This window comes from Labrus bergylta, chromosome 2 (assembly GCF_963930695.1).
Source record: "Labrus bergylta chromosome 2, fLabBer1.1, whole genome shotgun sequence".
NCBI classification, from domain to species: Eukaryota; Metazoa; Chordata; class Actinopteri; order Labriformes; family Labridae; genus Labrus; species Labrus bergylta.
The window spans coordinates 22,646,546-22,673,696 of NC_089196.1; the positions used below are offsets into that span (position 1 = coordinate 22,646,546).

Consider the following 27,151-nt stretch of genomic DNA (forward strand, 5'->3'; position numbering starts at 1 on the left):
AGTAACACTGGACTCAGGAAAAGGAAACTTGTTGTCTAAAAACAAATTTTATTGAGAGAAGTACAAAAGTTTGACACTTAAAAACAAGTTCCTACTTATATATGGTTAAGAAACCATAACTGTCTCTTAATAAGTTCCTGTTACACATTTGCACAAGAGAGCAAAACAATAGTGAAACAAAATGATGCCAATAAAGCACAGTTAGTTTCTCTAATAAAGAAAAAATAATAATTGTTCAGTCTCAGAAAAGATAGAGGGAGTTCAAACACCATAAAGTTGATTTTTTTAGTATTAAAAAAAGTAGGCTCAAATACAAAACGAAGACACTGCACATGTAGTGTACAAACAGAACATTAAACACAAACATTACTGAAGGAGCATATAAGACACTTTAAGTTTCTTAAACTGAATTGTTTGATTAGTGTTCAGTCTGTAGTTTGGCACGGACATTTATATCAGCAACTCTTGATGGTAAATACAAATATATTAAGAAGATTTTTGTTTATTTTATTGAACAATAAGCCTAGTTATTTCATCTTAGAACTGAGCTATTCATTTTATTTATGCATATAGCTTACTGTAGAAGCTTTCAAACCAAAAAGCTAAAAAATAATTAGATTATAGTTTGCTCCAAAACATGGTTACAAAAGAAGGTTTCTAGTTTAACATAATTAAGGTCAAATTTGTTTACTTAAAAACCAGACAAATTAGACAACTCATTTATAACCACAATTACACATCGCTGTCATGATCATCTACTGTACCAATCGTAAACTATTAGTAAAATGAAAGGCAACAAATGTCATTAAAAAAAGAAAAAAAGGTAAACAATCCCTTCATCCGATTACAATAAAAATGAGACATGGTGGCATACGGAGCCTGGACTTGACCATAATGCACAATTTGAAAAAATTGTCAGTGTGACTGAAAACATCTTAGTACCGTACTCACTTGCAGCGCTGCAGACCACAATTCAAATTAACCGCTATATAACTGATATACAGTAGTTCATAAATATCCCATACATTTTGTTTTCATCCTTTTTGATTATGCCTACTTCAACTCATCAGACTAGTAGCAAGGAAGAACAATCAGTGGTTGTGGGTTGTGACAGAGAGGAGCTCCTGAACAGCTGATGGATGGATGTTTGGAGGGAGGAGGAGAATTGAAAGTGGTGTTTGAGTTGTGCAGAAAATAGATGATGTTATCCTAGATAACACCACGTGTGTATGTGTGTGTGTGTGTGTGTGTGTGTGTGTGTGTGTGTGTGTGTGTGTGTGTGTGCTTCCCTTCTACTCCGACTCTCTTACTCGTCTGATTTCATCTTCATCTGTGCCTGCATCTGAACGATCATCTCTTGCATGCGCCTCAGCTAAAGAGAGAAGAGAAAAAATTGATGAAAATCAAATTGATGGAGAGTGCCTTACATTTCAAACCATATTTAATTAAATGTCAATTTACATTCTCTTAATTTGTCCGTCATGTTTATTTTGTTTTTTTATATCCCTGTCTTGTTGTTTATGTTTTATGGTAAGCACTTTGTAAAGTTTGTTTTAAAAAGGTGCTCTACACCAACACATCCAATTGTGTATTATATTTTGGAAGCATAGAAAACATCTACCGATAATATAAAAATGAAAACATGAGATGATCTGAGTGACTGAGGAATTGATTTATAGAGTGATTGCAAGTTGAGGTACTCCAGAACAAATAGAGTCAGAAGTAAATAAGCTTATTCAATCTCTTGGTTCAATTCAAACCTGCACAAGAGAATAACATCAGACCTGAAGTGTGATCAGAAATAAGACCGAAGGTTAAAAACAGAAGAACTCTGCAATCGCCTAATCACCCTATTAACGCTCTCCTGTTACACCCTCTGAAAAATAGAAGCCTCTCATGAGCTACAGTAAGTAAAACATAATTTTTACTGCTTGAATGGTTTATTTAACCTACAAAAAAGATACTTTAGGACAGATACCAAGACTCTAAAGTTAAAGGTCAAAAGGTCTTATGGTCTTATAGCAGGTAGTGAAGAGTAAGATAAAAAGAAGAATTTCACTTTCTGATTAAAGAATTGAAAAGTCAACTAGCCTGCAGGAAAACCACAATGAGTAAGAAAAGAATCTATTTAGTGACAAGCTAAAAGAAGAAACCTCATGATGACATGAATGTGTTGTTCACATTCATGTCGTCATCATTACTCACTGTTATTCTGCACTCTGCATTACTGTAAATGAACTGAACACAGGCTGACTGAAACCCGTACTATTTAGAGGTTTTCTACAGAGGTCTATTATTATTCAGTAAAATAAAGAGTACATCAAAACGCTTCTGTTCATTAAAACATGACGTATGTTTATAGCAGATATAAGCAGAAGAAATGTGTTTAAAATGAATAAGGCATTATTTAATAAGAAGAAATAATGAATAGGCCTACATGATGGTCAAACTATAACTGAATGTTAATGGTGAAGAAGTATACACCCATAAATGATTGAATGATCCGAAAACTCATTAGCAACGATAAAGAGGAAGTGAAGCTTTCATTTAAGATATGACGTCTCTGTAGCTTTCTTTAACGACTATCGCCATCTTGTGGTCAAGTATGGAACTTGAGAGGATGTATATTCACAGACGTTTTCTTGTCAAAGCTATAGGGCTGTATTCTCCTCTTTTGAGAGAAAAAAGGACAAAAACTTTATTGATTTTCAGAGGCTTTTTTCCCTGTTTAGGGTATTTAGGGTAAGCTCACCTAGAACCTAGAAAATACTTATGGGTAATGCTTTCATGTAAGGCTGCTCCAGTGTCTTAAGGATATTTGAATATGTTGCCCTGATCAACTGTAATCTGATGCTGAATATAAGGGTCATAAACATTTTCAGCACTTTTCATTGTTAAAGTAACAACTTCTGTGTTTTCAGAAACAAACAGGACACAAAAACCAAGTTAGTAATTGTGCTTTTTTTTTTACATCAATATTAATAATGACTTTACAAATCAATAAACATCTATTTAAACCTACACAAATGATTCTTTTTGGGAATTCTACTACTTGACATTTATTGATTTGTTAATTTGCATACCAGTAATCATATTTGAACCTGAAGATTATTTTGGTCAGCTTACTTTATGTGCCCTGAGTGACTTTGTTGTTATCATTGAAACATTTCTCCCGTTTCCTGATTATTATTATTATTACTACAAAAATACAGCACAGAGCTCTCTTCAGGAACATTCTAAGAAATAATGGTTGTTTATCGGCTTCTTTCTAGGAAATGAAAATGAAACAAGGGACTTGTAAAACTACATCCAGGAACAGTAATACATTAGTTATTGTTCTTCTTCCCCCCAGAAGCCCTGACAGCATGTAAACAAATATACAACTGTCTCTGCAGCTTTGCTTTTCACTCCCTCATATGACTGAGGTCATTCCCATCATAAATCTGGGCCAGGACTTCCAGGCAGGACATGATGGCATATCCTGCCTAGGCACATTGTTTACAAAAAGCTCTGATTGCAACCCATCCACTAACGGTGACGCACTGGTGCAGCAGCACAAACAGACCAATCAAGAGCGCTTGGGAAACAGATAATGCGTGCATGCTCCATGAAACAGAAGGTAAACAATGGTAGATCGCAGGATGGAAATTAATTAATTAATTGAAGTCAAGCATGCCAGGAAAGGTTTCCAGGTTTGAGCTTGGGGTCTAGCAGCAGGTACATCAAGGGGCATTTTAAAAGGGGGACATGATCACGTTATAGTGATTGGGAGGGATAAATATCACTAAGATGACATAGCAGAGGGAACTCTTTACAGCCAGTAGGGAGGGAGAGAATGGCTACAGCCACCAGTTTAACATATGTATTTCAAGCACTAAGTGGAATAACAAAGACCATTTACTTTCTTCTCTGTACATTTCCTTACCTCAGCCTCTTTCTGTAGCAGGATCTGGTCCTTGTCCACAACATCCTCATCCACAGCCCTGCAGAGGAACAAACAGAAGTGATAAAGCCTTGGTTGAAAGAGAGCAGAACATCTGTTGTTTAAGTGAAATGAATCAGTGTCTCACCTGCCCGCTGTCTTCAGCCTCTCTGATCGGAAGTTCTCATAGTGCAGATCCTGAGTTACCTCCTGAAGGTCTTGCATGTGGGTCCTGAAACAAACACACATGCAATACTTCGTTTACACACTAGGAGGCAGTATCACTCCACTGTGACCTAATTTCTTTCAGACTTTTACAACCAGCTCAATGAGGAAGATGGTTTTAGAAGACTTTCCTTTAGAAAATAGTTTTACTGAAGGAGTTTTTTTAATTTTTTTTGCCAGAGATACTCACACAAGCATTGTGCGAAGTTTGAGGAAGTCATTGTGCTCAGGGTTCTCCACTTCAACAACTCCCCAGGGGTACAGACGGCCACGAATCTTCTTCCCCTTCACCTCAATCAGCTGGTTAGAGCCAATCACAGCAAAGGGAACACTCGCCTGGAAAAGAAGGTAGAGGTTAATGGATCCCCAGAGAGACAATAGGTCCAGGAGAAAGTGAAATGGTCATTGAAAATAAAAAAATAAAAGCGGAGAAAGTGTAGTTTTGTAACTGCTGACGTCAGATGCGTGTCCCTCTCTCACCTTCAGGACTCTGGTCTGCTCCTTGAACTCCTCGTCCTCGTCAGAGTCGGCGTCAGGTAGCTGATAAATTCTGATCCCTTGCTCTGCGATCTCATCCAGGATCTGTTAGGTGGAAACGAGAAAAGATGGGATTAGTCATCATTATCACAACTTCATCGTGACCTGCTGACATGTCCCACTGCACGAGGATAACTCGATGCTTAGACAACATCAGAGGGTCAGCATGACTTTCTAGAAACAGTCTGTACTCGACCATTCTGAAAAACAATCAACTAGAAAACCACTTCAAACAACGGCGTCCTTACCATCAAAACCACCAAGGTACCCTTGGATTTAAAAATTTTTTTTAAACTAAAATGTATCCCCCTTAAACTTCACATCTTATTGGGCTTCAAACTTCATTTAGGGTATCTAGAAGCTTGAAATGTACACAGTATTCTTGTTTTTTTTTAGCACTATGCATTTATTATTGTGCCTTTTCTGGTATGTACATGATTTGTCCTGAACTTGTTGTTTCTTTTAACGTTAATACAAGTCTGATAATACAAGCTGCTTCTCATGAGTTGTGTTGTCAGGTTTGTATAGATGACGTATTTAGCCCCTTTACACTGTGAGTTATAAAACAGCTGCGGCTCTGACCGCCAAACAGAAAGTAAGAGAGCATTTAAGACTAATAAGAGGGTGTGAGTGAGCACCTGTTGTTGCAGCAACACATTTAATTAAAGCCCCCCCATGAAGGAAAAGAGGGCTGAGGCAGGAAAGGGTAGACAGGTGAAATATTTTAACCGTGTGCGTGTGCGTGCGTTCTCACCCTCCTTTATTCCTGTGCTGACCGGTAAAGAAACAAGTTAAAACAAAGGAGCTTTCTTCTCTGCTACCCCACAGGGACAGTTGTCAGTATTTATTATTCTAAACATCAAAGCTGCGCTTTACTTTTGTTTTACCGGGTACAGCATTTTCAAATTCACAATGTGCTCTTATGTAATGGAGCCAAAAAATGTCAAGGGTTGTTTTCCTGACTTTTTGGGGACTTTCATGTACTGTAGCATATAAAAAGGACAGTTGTCAGTCAGCCAGGAGCCTGGGAAGTGAGCGCAGGTTTTCCTACAGAGCACAGCTTCTGTTTGAGCCGTTGTTATGGCTGTTGCTTGTTTTCTCAGTGAGCTCTGTACGCAGTGTGAGCAAGATAGTGTGTGTGCGTGCAGGGGGAGACTCGGGTATTGTTGTGCGGCAGATCTAAAAACAAACAGGCTACGCAAGACTCAGAGAAGAGTGTGACACAGGACCAGAGCTTGTATTTCCCCTTCATTCACTCAAACACAAACGATGTACAGACAGGTCGAACATGGAGGCTGAATAAACATCAATCTGGCCGGAGAGGCAGAGCATAGAGCGTTTTGGGAAACTGTGCACTCAGTGGGAAAATAAACACAAATGAGACACAATGGCAGGAAAAAATGAAACAAACATTGCACAAGAAGATAAGATGGAGAGAAATTCACATACAAACGCAGTAAAACAGGAAAAAATCCAACGGCAAGACCACTTGTCAACTAGGACACAAAAAAACCATCTTTTGTGAACAGAAACTAGCATGGAATATCTTGAAGTAACATCTGGTCATCACTCGAACATGAGTCTGCGATCATCTGTTTCCAGACCTCTGCTAAGCCAATAGCTGCAAAATGGCTGTTTACCTGAATTATTCTGTTCTGCAACATGTGCTTAGTACAGCCTGACACCTATAATCAAGACCTCTCAGGGATCATCACATGTCAAAATCACTGCCTGCTCCAAATCCCTGTTGTCTACTGCTGATTTACTGTACACAATGTGGGTCTTAATCCTTAATGTTGCACCAGTCCTCCTCCTGCTTCTCTCTGTTGTGTATTTTCGTTGGCAGAGAAGTTGGCAGTGGGAGCCATTTGGATTTTATGACCATCCTGTCCAGCTATAATACACCTCCCCACACCCACCTCTGTATGGGTGTTATGGTTGGCCTTGCAGGTCCACTCAATCCTGTCAGGGCAGCGGACAAACAATATCACACAAGACTCTGACTCAGTATTAATCAGAATAGGAAGTCAAAGATTTATCGCCAATGTTTCTCGCTCATTTTGTTGAATATGGAACATTGTTTGTGGAATTATTGCGTCAACTAAGGATACGTCTAAGGGTGGAGTCTGATGCTGTCAAGTTAGAAAATGGAATACAATCGTGATAGATTGCCGGTGAATCGTTGAAGCGGTTTACTTCCAATCTTAGTCCTTCAGTTCTAGGAATAGCAGTATTAAATACAGTGTGGCGCTTTAGTGTCCAAATAAAGCAACCCGCAGGTCTATACATAGATATAATTACACAGGGTGAAGTCATGGGAGGCATGGCGAAGCAGTTTTTCTCCAAATGCACAATCATAATGAAACAGGGTGCAAACCAATCATTACAGGGATTAACCGTGTCACTGCGTCAACCTACCAAGGGAACAATATTTTTGCGATTCTTTCTTTCTCTAGAGCAAACCCACAAAAATAAGATTCAGTCAAACACCTGCTAAACAAAGAGAAATGAATCCTGGACAAACAACAAGGGAGGAAAACAAATAGCTTCAGAAGAAAAGAGCAGAGACACAACCGCAGGGATTGTGGACTGCGCGTCACTTCAGATGACAATCATCAGATGACAATCAACAGGTGACCACAGGCACAAGCACACCCTAACAATGACTCTGTTTTCTGATGTGATTATTGAGGAAGAAGCTGTGCCTCCTCTCGCCTGGCATGGTGTTTATATCCACCACACTACAACTCTCACAGGGAACAGTACTTGGAAGTAGAATCATGCACCAGAGTGCTCTTAGGAAATCAACAACACAGAGATGAAAAAAAGAAAAAAGAAAAAAAAAGGACACAAACAATCAAGCTGCATCTCAAGGCCAATCATCATCCCTGATTGAGATGAGCAGAGAATGGGGGACACAGAGGGACCAGAGCAGCAGAACTTTTACGTAATGTTTATGTAACCTCACTACAGCGTGCCAGCTACTGCAGAGTGACCGTGGGAATGAAACGGGGCATCATTGGCATATCTGATCAGCTTTGAGTTGCTTTAAAACATTGTTTTCAAACACCTTTAGGGACAGGGGCCCCTCTTTTTCTAAGACGGCTGAGTTTCTTAAATGAAATCTGTTTTAGTGAGAGTTCTCTGTTCCTGATGAGATTATTGTAGAGCCAACTGTGTTTCTACTGAGGGGTGAATAACATAACAGTACACTTTGCAGGACAGGGGTTAAAGTAAAGAAGCATTTAGTTTAATTCATTATGTTCAGAATCTAACAGTGCTGTGTCTGCTGTCTGTAATGCCCAAAATAGTACTAATGTTTCTAATAATGTGAGGAGGAACCTATAACTTTAATCTGGGTAAATAAGAGCTTCATTTGGCGGCCTGTTTATTAAGCAGATGCTGCGTCAGAGTGAGAAAGAAAGTGGCTGAACTGTGCTGAACTCGTGAGCTGACTCTGACTTGTCTTCATTAGAATGACATGTCAGAGTGTAGATGATGTGAGTAAAAGCTCCTGTGGGGAGTGTTCATCTGGTTATGAAACACACTGAAATGAATACAAATTTTCAGTTTTCGGGCCTTTTTTATTTCTATGGTTATTTTTAATGCCTGTTAACACTGCAGGGTTGGGGTTGGGGGTGGGGGGGGTGTCAGGTGAAATTAGTTGCAAAATGCTGCACTTTGTTGGCCTTTTTTCACAGGAAAGACTCAGAGTGAGTGATAAGAGTGAAAGCAGGATAAGATATTTTCTACAGAATTAGTACTTAGATAGTACAAGACAAGAGTTACCACTCTGTACAGAATCTACACAAACTGAAAGTCCCCAACAGGAGCTTTGATACAGTAGCTTGTCATTGAAAGTGATTTATACTTCAGTACCTTATGGTATGGTATTAGACTTATTTATCACCAATGGTGATTGTTTAAAAATAATACCAGCAAACTCCAAGATCCCATGTGAATGTATGACCTCATGAAACTATAGCTTTGTTAATATTTGGATTGAGAGATCACTGGCAAGAAATTATACACAGTGCCTTTAACTAGAATTATTAACATACATATCCAACCCCGACTTGCTTGTCACAAACCTCTCCAATATTCTGTTAGAAAGTTTTCTAGTTGCAACCCATATTATTTCATTTTTCCATCTCAGAAATGTGGTTTCCATAGTCTCAGGGGATCACTGAAAGCAAACAGGACCAGCAGGTTGGATTAACTCCAACCGTTCAGCCAAAAACACTAAAATGTGAAATATGAGTCCTGGATAAGTCAAAATATGGTCTCTATCCACATAAAATAAACACCCAACCCACTTTTTTGATAAGGACTGAAGAAGAGTTGATGAGTACCATCTCCAGCATTAAATCATGAGTGTGGAGTGGTAGAAAGCCTTTAAAGTTTCAGTTTCATAATATATACCGGTTGAGGTGTAAAGTTGTTTCACCATCTTAGGGGAACTAAAACATAATACTATTTATTCCCAAAAGAGAGGATTAAGTCAGACCCTCACATGAGGCATCACTGTGGCTCTTCAGTAAATCTGATATACATTTAATAAACCGAAGAATACTGAGCTATGTGTCGCTGTAATAAATATTTTGGACATCACTTATAACCCACAGTTACAAGATTACATGACAAACTGCTGATAGCTTGAAAAGAAAAAAGTAATTCCTACGGATACTCATCAGTTTAAACGTAATTTGCTAACCTCAAGACACATGAAAACAAATGTTTGACTCATTCCAGGAAACGCCTTTCGACTAACCGTCTCTCTGCCTGCAGGGAGTTTGAGGGGATGAGGGAGCCCCAACAATACCTTGTTCAGGGGGGTCTGAGGGATTTGGCCCTCTTACCAGCCTCCTGCACACACACACACACACACACACACACACACACACACACACACACACACACACACACACACACACACACACACACACACACACACACACACACACACACACACACACACACACACACACACACACACACACACACACACACACACACACACACACACACACACACACAAAAAAAAATCTGGTCAAATCTGGCATCAGGAGCAGGAAAAAAAATTAGAGAGCAGAGTTTTGTAGCTCCAGGAGGCCAGTGGATCATCACAGATCGGAGGATATGTTTTAGACCATGTACAGAGTAAATCCCTCAGACTTTTCAAATATCAAAAAGTACTCATAAAACATCAAATCCTTCATGTAGCATTACTGGGAACAAAATACCTTACTGTTAAGAGGATTAAAGACACTTTCATGCATGCACAGAAAAACATTCCTCATATGTTCAGTCAGGGTCTGAGACTGAGTGGATGGTCCAGACTGGAACAGAACAGCTGGATTTGTTCCAACAGGAGGTACTGGAGGAGAGTTAAAAGGAAGTTGCCACCCCCATAGAAATGTGCAGGCATCATATGAGTTATGGTGATCAACACATTTGTATTTATACACACAAATACACACACTCCTATTGTCTGGGGTAAGAATTAGTATAGTAAAGACCACCCACCTCTCCCTCTGATCAAAGAGCGAGTGGGGGAACAATCAGGCTATTCATGTAATATTGTATATGAGTGACATTAAGAAGGTGACAGAGTGAGTTTAGGATTTCAGATCTATCACATTGTGTGGCTCAGTCTGTTAACCAAAAAGGGGTCTCAATGGCAAACTTAATGGAAACACGTGACTCATTAGAAGAATGGCAAAGTCCGGAAAGCATCCTTTCAGGCCGACCCTTGAACGAGGAAACCTGCTGTTTTCACACCATGGTGATTGTACTTTCTTTTCTTGAGAATGGAGGATTGTGAGAAACTCAGCTGCTCGCTTTATGAGGAAAAATGCACATTTATTGTTTTAAAATCTGCAGAGACCTGAACATACCATGGCACAATGAGTGCCAGAGGGCAGATAAATAAATATGCCCGCGTGTTTGAAACACCGGCAGGAAAAGGCCTGACTAAAAGCGGACCATGGGGATCACACACTAACACAAAACACGCACCTACACACACAGGAGAAATGAAGTAAGAATGAAGTAGGTAAATGCGTTCAAGCTTTCCTCTTGGGACACCAGGACATCTACAAAGAAACAATATTCAAAATGGAATTAAGCCTCAAATTCACTTTTTTATGTATCATCAACCAGTTGCCTTCACCTTCTGCAAAATTTAATTTTTTTACTTGACTAACTCAACTTCAGAAGTTTACCCTCTGTGTTTAAACAGTTTTATTCTCTGTTATTGCCATTTAACAAAACACAGTGACAATACTGGCCGCTACAAATAGTCCGGCACCGTTTATGGCTCCCAGAGGGGCCGTAGAGCTTGTTCACACAACAGGACTTTCATGGCGCTACTGGGGGAGAGGACAGAGAGTCGGACAATGAGGGGAAAACTGTGAGAGTGTCTTTGCCGGGGGGTTGAATTATGGCATCTGAGAACATATAGATGGAGGGAGGGTTCTGTGCGAGAGATCGAGCGGAGATGGGCAGGGAAAGACGAGAGAGAAGAGAGAGAGGAGATGAGAAACATGAGGGACCTGAGATGAGATGTGGGGTGAGGTCACAGAAGGGAGGGAAACAGAGGGGAGTATAGGGAAGTTAAAAAAAAAAGTGCTGAACTATTGTCTGCTGATTGTGCAGGAAGAGAGGAGGAACTGGGTTCTCTAGCAATCTTTGACCTCTCGCTCACGAGGACAATGTCTAGTTTACACCTAGAGGCATGTGCACAGAATGGAACTGGTTGCCTCTTTCTAAATTGAAGCGGAACAAACTTGCTGTTATCTGTTTGAAAATGTAACATCTGAAATTTGGGTTGTAGCCAAATACTCGAGCTTTGACAAAATCAGGCTAAAACTGTTGTGAAATGTCAATTAAGATACTTGCATTCAAAAGTTTTTCTAGTACGGCAGATGACTTATCAAATGTCTGAACATCCCTCTAGCTCTTGAAGTGACAAAGCATTGAGGCAAAACAGCCTTTGGTTTAAACTGCATTGTGGGCAAAAATGAAACATTAAAGAAAACATGAAGTGAATGTTAAAACCTTAGATGGTTTAATATCTATAAAAGTTGATTTTCATGGTGCACTGACTTAATCAGAGACCAGTTGCATATGTTTAAATCATATTATACTGTATAAGATATGGACATAGTCTCAGTGATATCACCCATTGGCTTCTGAAGAGGCGTTATGAAGCCCAACAATTTGGGATGCCATATTAGAATCAAAATTAAACTAGTAAGAGGCTGAGGTAGAGCTGAGGCAAGCCTTAAGTAGAGTTTCTGTTTTGTCTATACAAATTAAAAAAATAGGATAAAATGGCAGTCTGACAATTTCTTAAAGCCAAGGGCGCAAATCCCCAAAACAGAGAAGAAGCAACTTATCTTCAACATTATTTCTACAAAAAAAAACTCAAAAGAAATTGAGGCTCAATGTTAACACATTTAAGTTGTTGTTCTTTAAATGATGAGAAACAAACGTAAAAAACACTCAGAAGGCATCTTTCCTTGTTTTTGCTTCCATCAGATTTCCAGTCTGAACCAGCTCTGTGCCGTCATCTATGTTCAAACAGAAAACAACCAGTAGAGAAGTTTAAGTCCAAAATCCCTGCACAGGATATGACTATAAGGTCCCAGACTGAGAGGATCAGTCCCTCAATATACCCTCCTCAGGGCAACTTATGAGCTAGAAACCACAGTGACCCTGGTGAAGGAAATTGGCATTAGAGCAAATAAAAAAAAAAGAACACAAAGACGAAGAGGAAGAAAGTAAAAGGCAGCTGAGTGAGGCACTGCCAAGAGAGGAAGGACTGAGCGACAGGAGAGCAGAACTAAGACGATGAAAAAGCTGAACGGTGGGAGGTTTGTTAACTTTGTCGGTAAACCTGAGAAGCACAGGGCACCAGGTTGTGTCTCATCAGTGGAACAGTCCTAACACATTGCAGGAAACTTATATTGTTTTGTACAAGCTGTTTCCGCTTAATAGAGAGAGAAAATACTGTATGAGCCTTGAGAGAGAAAGGGAAGGTCTCATTTATGAGATACAAACAGCTCAGAATGGTGAGAAAGTAGTCTTCAAAAAAACAAACTAATAAATTCAGTGAGAGGCACACTGGGGGTTATCAATCATCCTGGAGCGCTCAACTTCCTGGCAGGTTCCTGGCTGCTGGTGCTATGACCTCAAAGGAAGGCCTGGTGCCCCCCTGCACTGTACAGGACTGTAGGGCTGTAAGGATCAGGCACGTATACCTAAGAGCCACTTCAGCTAATCTGATCGAACCAACAAATACTCTAGCCAGATATCTTTGTTCTCCTGAGAGACACTTAAAGAGATGAATGAGTAGTCCTATGACGTTTACCAGTTACAATGATTACATTAACAAGCACACAAGAAGCCACAACACTGCGATACTGTGATCACCAAAGGTAGGAAATCCAAAGCAGATTTCCCCTGCCAGCCCCTTAGAAAAAATTCCACATGAAGTCGGGATGAGTCGATGTGGGAATACAGAAAGTAAAACTCTTATGACGTTCATAAATAACTTGTTCACTTCATAAATCTGCTTCATATACTTTTACTAATCGCCACTATTTTCTTTTCCACCTGATTGTTCACACTGTGAACATATCCAGTTACACTTGGCATTGATATAAAGGCAAAACACTGTCATTATAGTGTCCGACTCGCTCCGTTCTTCCGACATCTTAAGTGATGTCTTGCCTGCTGAAACTCCCGTCCCTCCCATCCGACAGGGAAACCGAGTGCGAGTCTGAAAACAGCTAGAGACTTAAAAGGTATGATGATGCCATTTTTAATATTGTCCTGCTGTATGTGTTGCCCTGTGTCCTGGTATTTGTTTCACAAGTAAAAGAACATCAGGATTATAAAGGCACTGTAGAGAGTAAAAAAAAATCTAGTTTCTCCAAGTAAAACGAAACTTGCTTAAAGCCTAGACCATAACCAAATGAATTAACTGCATAAACAGAATTTACAGTACATCTCGTCCTGTTAAATAGAATCAGCTCTACTACTTCTATTTGAATCCAGTGTCACTACAAAGCATACATGAAGAACTGCAGCATACCTATTTTGAAAAAGAGAAGATTAAAGTTGTGCATGCCCAAACTGTGACCAAACAAGAGATAATGTGCCCTCCTTGGGGACACAAGATGCCATTTATCTCAATTACGATGCGGTTAGTGCAGAAAGTCAAAATAAATTGGAACGTTTTTGTTGTTGTTGTGAAAGACAATTTGTATGAATGTAGTTCAGAAATAAACATGTTCCTCATCATAAGAATCAGCAAATGTATGATTTTTTGGCAATGATAGTGTGTTCTTTTGTGTGTGGGCTTGTGTGTGTGAGTCAGTCCTTTTTTTTTTGACCCAGCAGCTAATTGCTCCTGAGTGTACAGTGGGAAATGTCTGTTAAGGGAAGACTTAACAGAGCATGTGAACAAACTCATTTGGACAGATAGTTTCAGTGCAGCAGAGAGGTCAGATCAAAGCGATAGTGTGACAGAATTTCCCCTTGCCCACTTGTTCAGTAAAAGATGTCAAACAAAGAACTAAATGTAAAGCAAAACAATAAGAATGTTTAAAAAAAAAAAAAAAAAAGGAGTTTTGTTAAAACTCTAATCAAAGCCGCTGGCCTTCTACATGCTGCCAGCTGAACCAGAAAGCCACCAAGCCAGGGGGGTTTCTGTAGTTTGGGGCGGGGGTCAGTGGTGGCAGGAAACATGGTTTTGTTCCTGTTAAGTGCCAGAGGAACACTCAGAAAGTCTGAGTAAGGTCACCATACAAAACAACTGTACAGAGCACAATTCAGCTGGTAGGTCTTTTAAGGACAACATAAGAGGGGGAATTTCAACTTTGATGCTGAGACATGTTTTTAATACCCTTATGTAGCAACTACGAAATCGTATTGGAGGAAAAAAACATGGCCCTGTCATTCTGAGATGCTGCATCAGCGACTTTAAGCAATCCAACTGTTTTTTACAAAGAAGAGCCTGACACCCTGCCAGACCACCGGCTCCGGGCCCTGAATGAGAGGCGGGCAGGAGGTCTTGACATGTGCAGGCAGGTGGGGGACTCTGGGGCTGACTTCCAATTAAAAACAGAATGAGGTAATCTGGTTAATGTTTTGCTTCTTAAGTGCTAGAAAACAGTAGATGGACAAAATAAGTTCCCAGAGCCGAAAGAGAAATTTTAATATCCCTTGGTGTGATTTAATGAACCAAAAGCCAAAGACATTCTGTTCATACTGATTTAAAGCAAATATTTACATTTTGTAAGCCAAAGCCTCCCATGAACTGGATATTTGTGTTGTGTGCTTGAAAGTGAAATGAACCTTTTGTATTTGCTTATGGGAAGATACAGATATTTTAGAAGAATGTTGTGAAATTTTTGTGCAGATAATTAGAGGTACAGCCCACTGAGGGCAAAATGATGTGTGCGTGAAATTACCTTCAGGAGTTTGTGATGGGACTTCTGACTTCTTCATGCCAGAAAAATGATTGTATAATATCAAAAACATGTAGAACCTCCCTCACTCCCTCACTAAAAGGGAGTTAGTGTTGACATGTCACAGGCTTGAGAGATTGACATTTATATTTGAAGATAAATGGAAAGAGTTTGTCGATTAGAAGTACCATAATCATAAATGTCCTTCTCCAAAAAAAACAACATGCATAACAATCTAAATGGAAAATGCATATACACTGTAGATAATATCAGGCAGTATGGAATGTGTGCTGTTTTTGATTATATACATTTATTTTTATTTTATTCATTATGTTTATTTGAAATATTATTGTGCATATTCTTTTGAAGTGCCTTCATAAGTGTGTGAGTGTATAAAGAAGGTCAAATGTTAATAAACTGATGCGAGTATTGTTTGATGAATAATTACAAAAACATTTTGAAAAAGAAATGAAAGCTAAAGAACATTTGGCAGAAAGTGTAGAGCAATTTCACAGAGTTGCCATGAAGGTTTTCAAATTCATTGTTTAACTTTGAGCTGTTTTTTTTTTTGTTTTTTTTTTTTTAAGGAAAATGGATGCATTAGAGAGAAGGGGAACGTTTTGAGGAAACAAAAAGGTCAAACAAAACTCCTGTTTCATCTTTCATGAGAGGTTATCAGCTGATCATGTTGCAGTGAGCTGTATGCAGGTGGTATTGGAATACTGCGTCTCTCCTTCTCGGGAAAGCAGGAAGCGGAGGAGCGTGCAGCCCAGCAGATATTTGGGTCACCTCCAAGAGGAAGTATCTGGGACAGTTTGAAACTGGCTGAAATGTGCTACCTCTTCGTTATATTCAACACTCTTTTCCTACTGTTGTACCTTTTACTGTTTCCTCTCTTATGTCGCCCCTCCCTGAACTCAAGTACAATCTGGCTGTATCATCAAAAACACAAAATGTACGACGTGCAACACTGCATAAATAAAGGGATGTACACGTGGGCTATCACACTGCTATGAGCAAATGCCAGACACACAAAGCTGCCAATAAGGATATATGATTTTCATGTAATCAATGAATTGTTCAACGAGCCACTTCCCATTGGCTAAACCATACCATCGGTTGGACAAAAACAAAAACAGTACCCATTATCATTATAATAATTGCTTACACATTCAAGTGTTTTCATAGACTGAGGGTAAATCAGAAAGATGATCTCATATTTTTAATCAATAAATCAATCATGCTTTGTTTATATAGCTCCTTTCCTACAAATCAAATGCATCTCAAAGTGCTTTATAGGGATTAAAAACAGCTAGTGCTGAAAGGTCATCAGATTATGAATCTTCATTACCAGGTAGATTAATGATTGTTATTTACCTACCCAGAGATAAAGCAAATTTAACTATATATCAATTTGTATCACTTAACAGGTTTGAATTTTTCTGTGTGTGTGTGTGTGTGTGTGTGTGTGTGTGTGTGTGTGTGTGTGTGTGTGTGTGTGTGTAAGTGTGTGTAAGTGTGTGTGTAAGTGTGTGTGTGTGTGTAAGTGTGTGTGTAAGTGTGTGTGTGTGTGTAAGTGTGTGTGTAAGTGTGTGTGTGTGTAGTCACAAACCCACCCTTCTCTTCAGACGATCCCTCTCTCTCAGTGTCAGTGTGTCAGCCTTGGCGATGACTGGGACTATGTTGACTTTGCTGTGGATGGCCTTCATAAACTCCACATCCAGAGGCTTAAGACTAGACAAGAAGGGGATCACAAAAAAAGACAATAAAAATATTAAGACACTGTATAAAAAGACAGCAGACGCAGAGGAGGAGACAGTCTTTTCAAATAATAAAAATGAACTGGGGGACACGAGAGAGATCGGAGATGATAAAACTGGATGTGATGTTGAATAACGTAAGAGTACTTGGAGACAGAGAAGACGTGCTCAGTTAAGGATAGTACAATAACTTAAATACAGATCAGAAAGTACAATTGGGACAAAAGTCGACTATTTTTGCCTTACTAGTAGGAAATATTTATGGTGCAACACCTGTTAGCAGCTTATATGTTTAATTTAGACATAAAATCAAGTTCTACATCGTCTGTATTAATGTGTGCTGGTGGGTGATACAGTTTGGCCTTATAATTAAAATACCAGAAAGGAAACTTTTTACAAGAAAGTGAAAGTACCACTTAGTAGAGTAACATCAACCATTGCTAGCTGTTGGTGTCAGTGTAGGTTACTGTTTGTTTACCCGTGTCCAAAGGGAGATATGAAGTAGAAGCAGCAGTGCACCCTGTTGTCCACAATGTGCCTTCTGTTCAGTCCGCTTTCATCGTGAAGGTAACGCTCAAACTGATTGTCGATGTACTGGATGATGGTCTTGAAACTGAAGTCAGACAGAGAAACAGCCAAAAGACTTAATCACCATGAACAATCAATTCAACCACTAACAATAAAAATAACTTTAGCTTCAAGGAGGGGAGTTTGTACACATCATTTTGAAGGCAAGGAGAGGTTCTTCACTGTCAAGAAACACTATGTTGTACTCCCTCAAGACAATGAAGTGTGTTTATCACCTGCCTGGAGATCACTATTGCTGTCAAAAATTCAGTATCTCCAGTTTTTTAAATTACATGTATTTCAGTTGAAGAGGTTTTGTGTTCCTCTATGACCTGAGATATCCTTTACCCTCTACTGGATAAACTTTTAAAAAACATAGTCAGAGAATCTGTCAGGCTCACATTATAGTACAAAAATCAAATTGTAGGCAGAATCATGTCTCTAAGTTGGTTGTGTCTGTTAAGCAGCCAAAAATCTAAACAACCCATTTAATTTAGTAAATCACAACTTAACTCTGTCCAGCTAAAAAGCGGTTTGTGTAGTCCTGTTCTTACTTTTCATCTCTTTTTGGGTTGATTCCTTTTTTTAGCCTTTGAATCACAGAGTTTTTGTCTATGAGTATAGAAATATAATAATGTCAGGATCATCAAACAGGAGAGGGAGGCTCCTTTGACACTACTAACACCAGAATGTCACATCTACACACACACACACACACACACACACACACACACGCAAGCAGACACACACGGAATGAAAAGGGAGGAGAGGTAGGATATAGGGAGTTGAGATGATTTTGAAAAAGGGAGTTGTCGAGGACAGGAGGGAAGGATGAGAAAGCATGCTGGACAGAAAACTTGTCCCATGTTGTTATCACTCCCTGCTCCTGCACGGCTCATTAACACACCAGTCCTGGCTGTTGATGGCGTCGCCGTATCCAGGGGTGTCGACCACAGTGAGGCGAAGCTTTACTCCTCTCTCCTCGATCTCCACGGTCGATGCTTCAATCTGCACCGTCCTCTCAATCTTCTCTGTGGAGGGGAAGTACAAGAATAATTGATGGGCAGTGTCACAAACAAAACACTTCAGAAAATAAATTCAAAACATTAATTTGGAGAATTCCTTCCTATGACATACAAGCCACAAACCACAGGGTTTCAAGAAGGTGGATACGCCTTTTGAAAATTAAATCATGGGGGGTTTTTTCATCTAAAAACATGTTTTCTGACAGAATTGTTTTCTGCACAATCTGCACAGGGAGGGCCTGCAAAACAAGCCAGAACAAGTCCTGATCCAAGTCAAGTCAAAAGAAAGGCAGGGTCATATATTGAGACTAAGGCATTCTCAACATTCCTCTTTAAATAATACTCTGCAGGAGACATTGCTGCAGACATTTCTCTTTTATTACAGTGTGCATTTAAGTGTATGTGTATGCACGTGTGTGAGTGTGTGTGTGTGTGTGTGTGCTGGGGAGTCTACCTGCAGCACCAGGGATGTAGCGTTCAGGGTACAGATCAGTGAGGAACAGGCTGTTTATTAGTGTTGATTTCCCCAAACCAGACTCTCCTGAAAACAAAGAAGGTGAAAAATAAAGCTCTGCTCTGTAAAGAAACCTTAAAATCTACATTAATAGAGAAAAAGATCACTCACCAACAACCATTAGTGTGAATTCAAACCCTTTTTTCACTGATTTTCTGTGCACTTGGTTTGGCAGGTTGGCAAACCCTACATAACCTGTAGCATCTGGGAACTGCAGAGCACAAAAAAAACAAACATAATGTTCAAAAAGTGTCAAATATTGAAGACGTCATTAAGTAATGTTAAATCAAAGGGAATTTGTTGTTTAATTGCGTTGAGTGAGATGGATGATGATGCTTCACTTATTAATTCAACAGGCAATAAAGTCGAGCCATGAAACACTTGAATTTATACAGGATATCCTCTCTGGATGCCTGTGTAAGCATGTGTACTTGAGATTAAAAGTGCCATGAATCTTAATGACCCCCCCCCCCCCCCCCATGTTCAGTGAATCTGTGTTCAATGTACTCATGTAAGAGCTGTAAAGGGTGTGGACATTTCTGCCTGTTACTAACCTTGCCTTTTTCTCCAGACTGAGACATCGCTTCTGTTTACTGATGAGCCTGTTGGTGGAGGAATAAAAACAGTTTTAAAAAACAGATAAGAGTAACGTTTCCTCTACAAGTAGAAAACCACTTCCTCCTCTCATCTTGATTAAATTTGTCCTCGTACACTCAATAAAGTTTTTTATTCTTAAAATAGAAAGTCTTCTACTACTCATGCAACCCATACACCCAACATTTAAACTATAAGCTCAAGGTTTTATCATTTCTTGGTGTTTCATTGATCCAAAGATCAGATTTGAACAAACAGCAAATGAGAGGACACTCTATGCAACCATACATTTGAGTCCTGGTCTGGACTTTTATGCATAAAGAATGGCTCGCCAAATGACTATTTGGTTTGCTTTTTCTCTATTTAGATCAAACTGATTTTGCTGCCCTGAATCATCTGTCTCGTGGTAATATTTGCATTTTTGGCTCAACAAAATAATGTGGCCCTTGGGAAATTTTAATTTGCAATTTGAAGCTGCTCTGTTGAATAAACCTGTTTATGTTTCAGCTCAGAAATGTTTTATGTCTGATGTGCCGTTTAGAGTCTTTTTTTAACCAAAGCTAGGGTTCAGCGATTTGTATTAAGTCCATCATGTATGTTATTTTATATAAATGTATCAATATATATATTGGATCTGGGTACAGTTTTTTGGAGTCATTGTTAAGTGATAACGTGACTAAAAAGAATGGGGACTTTATGGCTAATACAATAAATGACATTAAGTATGTGATTCATCAAATTGATTCATAAATATTATAAATTATTACAAAATGCAAAAAACCAGCGATATCAGCAGACCAGTTTATAGAGTCAGGTGATGTGATTTGTGATTTATTTGCAATTTTCACACAAAAACACAAATCTTAAAAAGTAATTTCTTCATGTTTGCTTACTTCTTAGGTATCTAAAGAACACAGATCGCATTGAGAGCACATGTTGTTAATTATAACATAATGCATCCCCTCTGATATTTAAGCGACCACACTGTTCTTTCACACGGTCACAAAAGGAGCAGAGACGAAGAGCTCTGGGCAACAGGTTTGTACCAACACTTCCATTAAACTGTTACTGCCCTGTGCACCTCGTACGTCTGCACCACTATATGAGCCCGAGCAGACGACAGCGCAGCAAGCCCCCCCCCCCCCTGATAAATTAGCCATGTAATGACTGAGCAGGAAGAACAGGCTCCATTTTATCACCAACAGTGGCCTTTGACAGGTGGGGTGTGATAAGCATTGGAAAGAGGCTGGCTGCCATGCTCTGCCAAAAGGAGATGCACTCTGGTTATGTAATGTCAGAGGTGGAATGGGAACCTTAATTGACCGCTCTTCTTTGGCATGTGACCAGCACACATTTGTGGATGTATAAGATGGTAGTCAGGGGGCCTCTCTATCTTTATGAAAGTGGGCAGAGACTGCTCATACTGACAGGGTGATTTCACCGAGCCCACCAGGAGAACAATGGCTGTTTATCCCTCTGGTTCCTGAAGCTTTTCCTATACAGGGAAGCTCAGCTGAGGCAGGAGGGAGAACACGTGCCTCCCCCCTGACCACATTCAGGACCCACCACAGGCCAGGACAGCAAAGGGGGGACACACCAAATTTATTGGGTTGAAGAAAGCCAGGTGAGGGGTATAGCAGTGGTCAAAAGGTAAACCTAAAAGGTAAAACTGAGTCAAAGCAACAGACAACATATGAAGTCTTGTCTAGAGATTGAAGATCGATGGAGGAGAACACAGTGGGAAGTGGGAACATACAAAATAGTGTTAGAAAGGTATGGAACAAAATTTGACTTTGTCAATGTTTGACGAACAATTATACACCTTAAACTCAAGTCCATTTAAGTCATATCTAAAGGCAAACACCAAAAATGTTCAAGTTTTAGCTTCTCATGAGTGACATTTATATCTATGTGATGTAACAATGAATTCTATGGGCTTGGAACATTTTTATTCAAAACAAGATTTTTGGAATCCTTAGGAAAGGACAGTGTTCTTAATAATTAATAATTATTAATTAATTAATAATAATAATGTTAACCTTATTCATTCATCGGGGGAGAAGAGAGAGAATCCCCCCCATGTCTCGCAGCCAGCCTCAATATCATATTTGTTATTGTTTTGATTGAGATGGTTTGATCCATTTACCTCTGAACTCAGATCTCGGACAGCTGAGTTAAGTGCGTTTGTGTTAGTGTTTGCTAACTTCAGTTTAACACTGCACCCTCATCGCAAATGTCTCTCAAAATCAATGAAGTTTTTAGCTGTTCAAAGTGCTTTGATTCCTCTCTCTCTCTTTCTTTCTCTCTCTCTGTCACCATGCACTGATTTCTGGTGGCTAAACCAATCAGGACAATGCTGGGGCTGCAGCCAACAGAGGCAGGATCCACTGTGCCGTATGAAAAATGTGAAACTCTTATTACTAAGTACATTGTGGCTTTCCATTTCAATACAAACCACATTAGTAGACTAGAAAAAAATATACTGGATTACAGATGGCTTGTTTTTAACCAGTCCATTTAAGAAGAGATATAAATAAAGTTCTCCTATGAAGGGGATGGGTGGTGGGTTTAAAATGAAATACATTATGGGCTTATTTATTATTAGATTCTACAGCTTTACATTCAGAAAACATAAACAGTGAATGTTATATCTTACAGTCCTAAAGAATACTTACAGAGTACCCCATTAACGAGGTCTTTAAGTCTGGCTGTATGTGACCAGTCCACATTACTTCATGCCCCCCTCCAATCAAAGCAGTCTAGAACCAGGCCTAACCGACCAAACAACAATAGCAACTGTCAAGAAAATACACTATAGTTGATGTATAAATATTTTCAGCCATCAAAAGGAAATAAAGACAATAAAAATGACCGCTCTTTGTTAATAATGCACAAATGTAATTAATGTAGTGGCCCACACAGGCGTCTCCATGTGCATCTCACACGCCACAAGTGTTATTCCCCGACAGGCTCTGTGGGAACCAGCAGCAGATTAATTAAAGCGTTCCAAGATTGTAGTTGTAATATCACAAAGACAACACTACAGGACAGACAGGCAGGAGGCACACTTCAATAAGACTCGCTTAATAATGGCCATCTAATCGGCTGGGTCGCTGAGCTGCTTACACACACGTACACACAGCTATCAACGGGCCAGACATGGGGGAGATTAAACAGTTAGGGCCAAAAGGGAAAAATGCCACCTTAGTTAAGCCAAAGTTGTTGGCATGTAGTGCATTTACAGTTGATTTATTGTCTGGCCTGATGCCATGAAAGGCAAGCAGAGCTTGTAGAACTATTCACCTTCCTGACAGGCATTGACGAAGGTCCTCACACCCCCTCTCCTTTGATTAAAGACTTAAATGCTCTTATTAGAAACATTGAAACAATCATTTTACACCATGGAGATTTGCTGAACTCAGTGGCACATCAACAAAAATGGTAATTTACTGGCAACTAATCACAGCAACAGGAACCCCAGAGTTTCTGAGCATATTAAAGTGATGTTTGGCTCTAAATACACATTACAACTAAATAGAAACAGGTTGGGCTCGACTGTAATTAAGTAGCCCCTGTGGACCAAAGGTAGCGGTGGTGGGCAGTAATAAAGATATAATAATGGTTTTTAGGCCGTTGTTTTGGGTACACTTTATGAGATGAGCTAAGAGAGGAAAGAAAGCTACAATAGTCGGGATGATAAAGCCCTTTAACCATGAGGAAACCAGCAGGCTTGTTTATACCACACACTCAGAGTTTTAAGCACAGGATGGAGCGTTTATGATGATGGGGATAGGGAAGGAAATGACTAAAAACAAGTGGGAGTCATACAGCAAAAGATAAATATCCTTAGTAGACTGTCTTACTTTGACAGCTGCAGTGTACTAATGAAACTCTAAAATAATGACTGAATGTGAAACTAAAATCTGTGGGTTCAGCTCTTTGTAAGATAGATTCATTTTAGTAATGTATGATAGTCTCAGGTTATGGGATCAGTGTGAGTTTATCTAGTTATTGAATGAAAAATAAATACATGAGAAATGATTTAACAAGTGTTTCTTTACTTTATAAATCCCAATACTGGATATTCAACGTCCATTATTTCACTTTTATTAACAAGAAAAAAAAATCAATCAAAAGAGCATTAAACAGAAAAAGCATAACACATATAAACTACATTATTTCCTGTTTTTTGTTTTTTGTTAGAATGTCTCTGAATAATATCTTAGTAAATTAAAAAATATCTTATTTTTTCCTCAAATATGTGAATATCAAGTGACTTCAGTTATTCTAATAAGATTTCACGTATGAGGGCAACTATAAGTTTCAGGGACAAAAGATGTGTCTATATATTTTTTAATATTCCAGGTTTTAATATCTTCACATCAGGAATTACATTGACAGGATTGTTTTGCATAATTTTTTTTTTTTCGTTGTTGCTGTATTTGCTTGAAAAATACATTCTTAAACAGAAATGTTCTATAAATGGTTCAAATGAACACTGAAGACCAATTGGACCGTGAAAAAAGGTGTAACTTGTGGCCGTTTAGGTTAAGATGATTATAGCGTCTTCACTGTAAAATGTGTACTAAAGTGACAACAGCATGGAAATTTGAAGCTTGATCCAAAGGCAACTGGGCTGCTTGAAGATCTTAAATCAGTCCAGTTGTCTTTCGATCAAGCTTCAAATTTACCATGACCTTTGACCTGGACCTGGGTGACTGAGAACCGACACAGACATACAATGGAAAAATATTTATCAAATGTGAAATGTGAAATAGAATAGTTGTTTTCTGTCACCACAGTTAATCTGGTCCACATAAGGATGAAATTGATCTGTAATGTCTACACCTGTGTTTTAAACACAGACTAGTGGACATAGGTATCCTGCTGTGTGATATCATCAATGAGACTTCTGACAACATAGTTCATTTCCACTTTGGTCTGTCTTTGTGAATCAAGTTTTGTATTTCCGTTCACACCAAAGTGCAAAACGATAGGAAACATCCCCTTGTAGCTTAAAGTGTCAGACAGATGTCTTCCCTAGTGCTTCTGTGCCGGCCAGTGTTTATGAGACTAGGTCAAAGGAAGGGGAAAGGTCAGGGAGCGGTGAAGGTGCAAGATCACAGGCCTAACACGTCTTTCAGAACAAAGAGGTGTTGCTCCTCTGATGGCCATCTTGGTATAAATCTATGTTGTTTCTGAAACATAGAGCAGCTGCTGGGTGAAGATTACAGTTCATTCAGCCTGTGTGAAACATGCATGTTTTCCCTGAGCCAAAACATCAAGCAAAGATGGGTGATAATTTTTCAATAGTGGCAACAGGCCACATCTACGATTGGACACATAATGAGAAAATGTTATTCTTTCCCACTGTTATTGTAAAGTTGTCTAAACAGAGAATTTATTTTCGTCCAAATATGCTTTACAATCAAAAGGTCGAGGATTAATCGGATGTTAGAAAGCTATTTCACCGTCTAGGAATCTTACAAGGGAATGGATTATGAGAAATTTGTGGAATTTTATATGGGGCTGATTTATGAATATTTACATGAACTGAAGTGTAAAGATCCCTAACTTAACAAGCAGAACAAGGACAATGGACCTTCAATGTGTCCCGGAGCACTTGGTGGTAATCCTGTATGCTCTTAATATGTTAAAACTATCTTTACACGAAGATTATTATTTTTTTGTACATTGGAAACTGTTTAAAACTTTTTAAAAGACAATACTAGAACAATGCTTCAGTCACTTGCCCGGGGATTTTGAAACATGTAGGCCTGTGAGTGTTACAGTGAGGTGTCCACCACACCCTGTCAGACTTTAACAAAACATCAAATAGCGTTTCAATGTTCACTTTATGTACACAGCTTCGCTTAATGTCGTAACTCCTTTAACTTTATTTTTGAAAAACTATTATGATAAACCGAATTCAAGACTTATAAAGGCACTGAAACTTTGTCTACGTTAAAATTAGGCTACATGTCAAACTTATCCAGCAACAGTTGTTACCGCGACTGGTGTCATGTTGCCAGTTAGTTTTAACCACTGGTTCTACTGGTGTCTCCTTCAACCTGATCCGCCCCACTCAAGTACTTTGAACACAACAACAAACAACAACAAAACACAGTGAGGTACCTTACCTGATTGTAAACTTTGAAATATTGTAAATCAGCAGAAGCTCTCTTCCTCTTTGCCGCTGTCCCAGCCCAGGAAGGGAAACCCGGAAACCGTCCCTCGAAGTCCGCCCTCGTCCCGTTTCATTACAAACGGCTTTCCTGCTGCGCAACTGGTGCCATTACGGCTCAACAACGCGACGGCTGACCCAAGAGACGTCCTACCGTGTTAGATCCAAAATGGCTGCTCTAAGAGTTACAGTCTCCGTGCTTGTCGGCTCGTAACTTAAGAGGGAAAAGTTGCATACTGTTAGAATGATGTAGGCCTGATGTAATGTGAAAGGCCAAGCTGTAATGGGTTTAAAGAATAATGAGTTCATAAACTGTGGACTTAGATTTGATAGCCAAATACAATATTAATCAAACCATATTAATATGTATGTGGTATCATCTTTAGTTCGATGGAAATTAAGCATTATTCAGCTACTTAATATTCCACAAAAATAAATGTTCTATAAAAAATAGGCAAATTAAAAGAAGCAAGTTCTTACATAATATGTGTTGACAAGTTTTGGTTCTAGCCTAAATTTGGTATATAATGGCATAGGCTAAAGCACAATAAACAACAATTGATAGGATATTTCTAGTTTAAATTTGAACAAATGTAGGCCTATTGTTTGCAATAAGGGTCAATAAGTCATATTATTCTCTGCTTACTCAGTTACCACCAGAAAATGATAAACATAAAAAAAAAACACATTCAAAATATTTTCATGTAGATCACTTGTAGCCTTCTGAAACTGAAATAAACAAAAAAATAATCATCTTAAAATAATTTCCATTATGGAACTAGTAGCCAACCAACGTAGGCCGTTTACCAGAGGAGGAGTTTCAACTGTATCAAGGATGACATGAGGTAAATTTAATTCAAAATTGTTTATTGTATTTAATGTACAGTGGTAGTCTATGCGTTGTGTAGAATTTTATAAACATTTTTATTTTTTATTGATTTCACTCCCTCATTTTCATTCATTCGAATGAATATGATATTTTCTTGAATTTTCTGTCTCCACTTCTGGGATTAGCTCAAATTTAGATAGATTCTGAAATTATGGCTGCACTATGCGTATGCTGCTTCCACAGACATGGAGACAGCCTCCTGTCTGAAAATCAATAACAAGGGCCTTGATTCATCCAACCACTACTTTGAGCTGCTACGTACCCTTAACTCACCCCCTGTGCGCCCGTGCCCCCTCTCCTGCACTCTCCATCCTTTGTAAATAACTGTTCAAACGCACAATGCGCTCTGGACCGCTTTATTCAGCCTCACAACTTCCCTGCATTTCCATTGGTCCTGCGTGGATGCGGTCGAAGCCGATTGGAGGAAAGTTTCTTCCCGAGCCCCTCGCACCCCCC

At 39.1% G+C, this 27,151-nt stretch overlaps 1 protein-coding gene across 1 annotated transcript; it reads right to left on the reverse strand.

Annotated features, from left to right (window-relative positions):
• Positions 1 to 28: 28 nt before the first annotated feature.
• On the reverse strand, positions 29 to 25,899 carry zgc:63587 (uncharacterized protein LOC393431 homolog). The gene is made up of 12 exons (XM_020643911.3): positions 25,763 to 25,899; positions 19,583 to 19,630; positions 19,140 to 19,239; positions 18,969 to 19,055; positions 18,397 to 18,520; positions 17,401 to 17,535; positions 16,779 to 16,896; positions 4,628 to 4,729; positions 4,338 to 4,483; positions 4,071 to 4,154; positions 3,926 to 3,983; positions 29 to 1,372 (listed from the first exon to the last, which is right to left on the reverse strand). The coding sequence occupies exons 2-12, from the start codon at positions 19,607 to 19,609 to the stop codon at positions 1,307 to 1,309; spliced, it is 1,047 nt and encodes a 348-aa protein (XP_020499567.1). The 5' UTR covers positions 19,610 to 19,630; positions 25,763 to 25,899; the 3' UTR covers positions 29 to 1,306.
• Between the last annotated feature and the right edge of the window lie 1,252 nt (positions 25,900 to 27,151).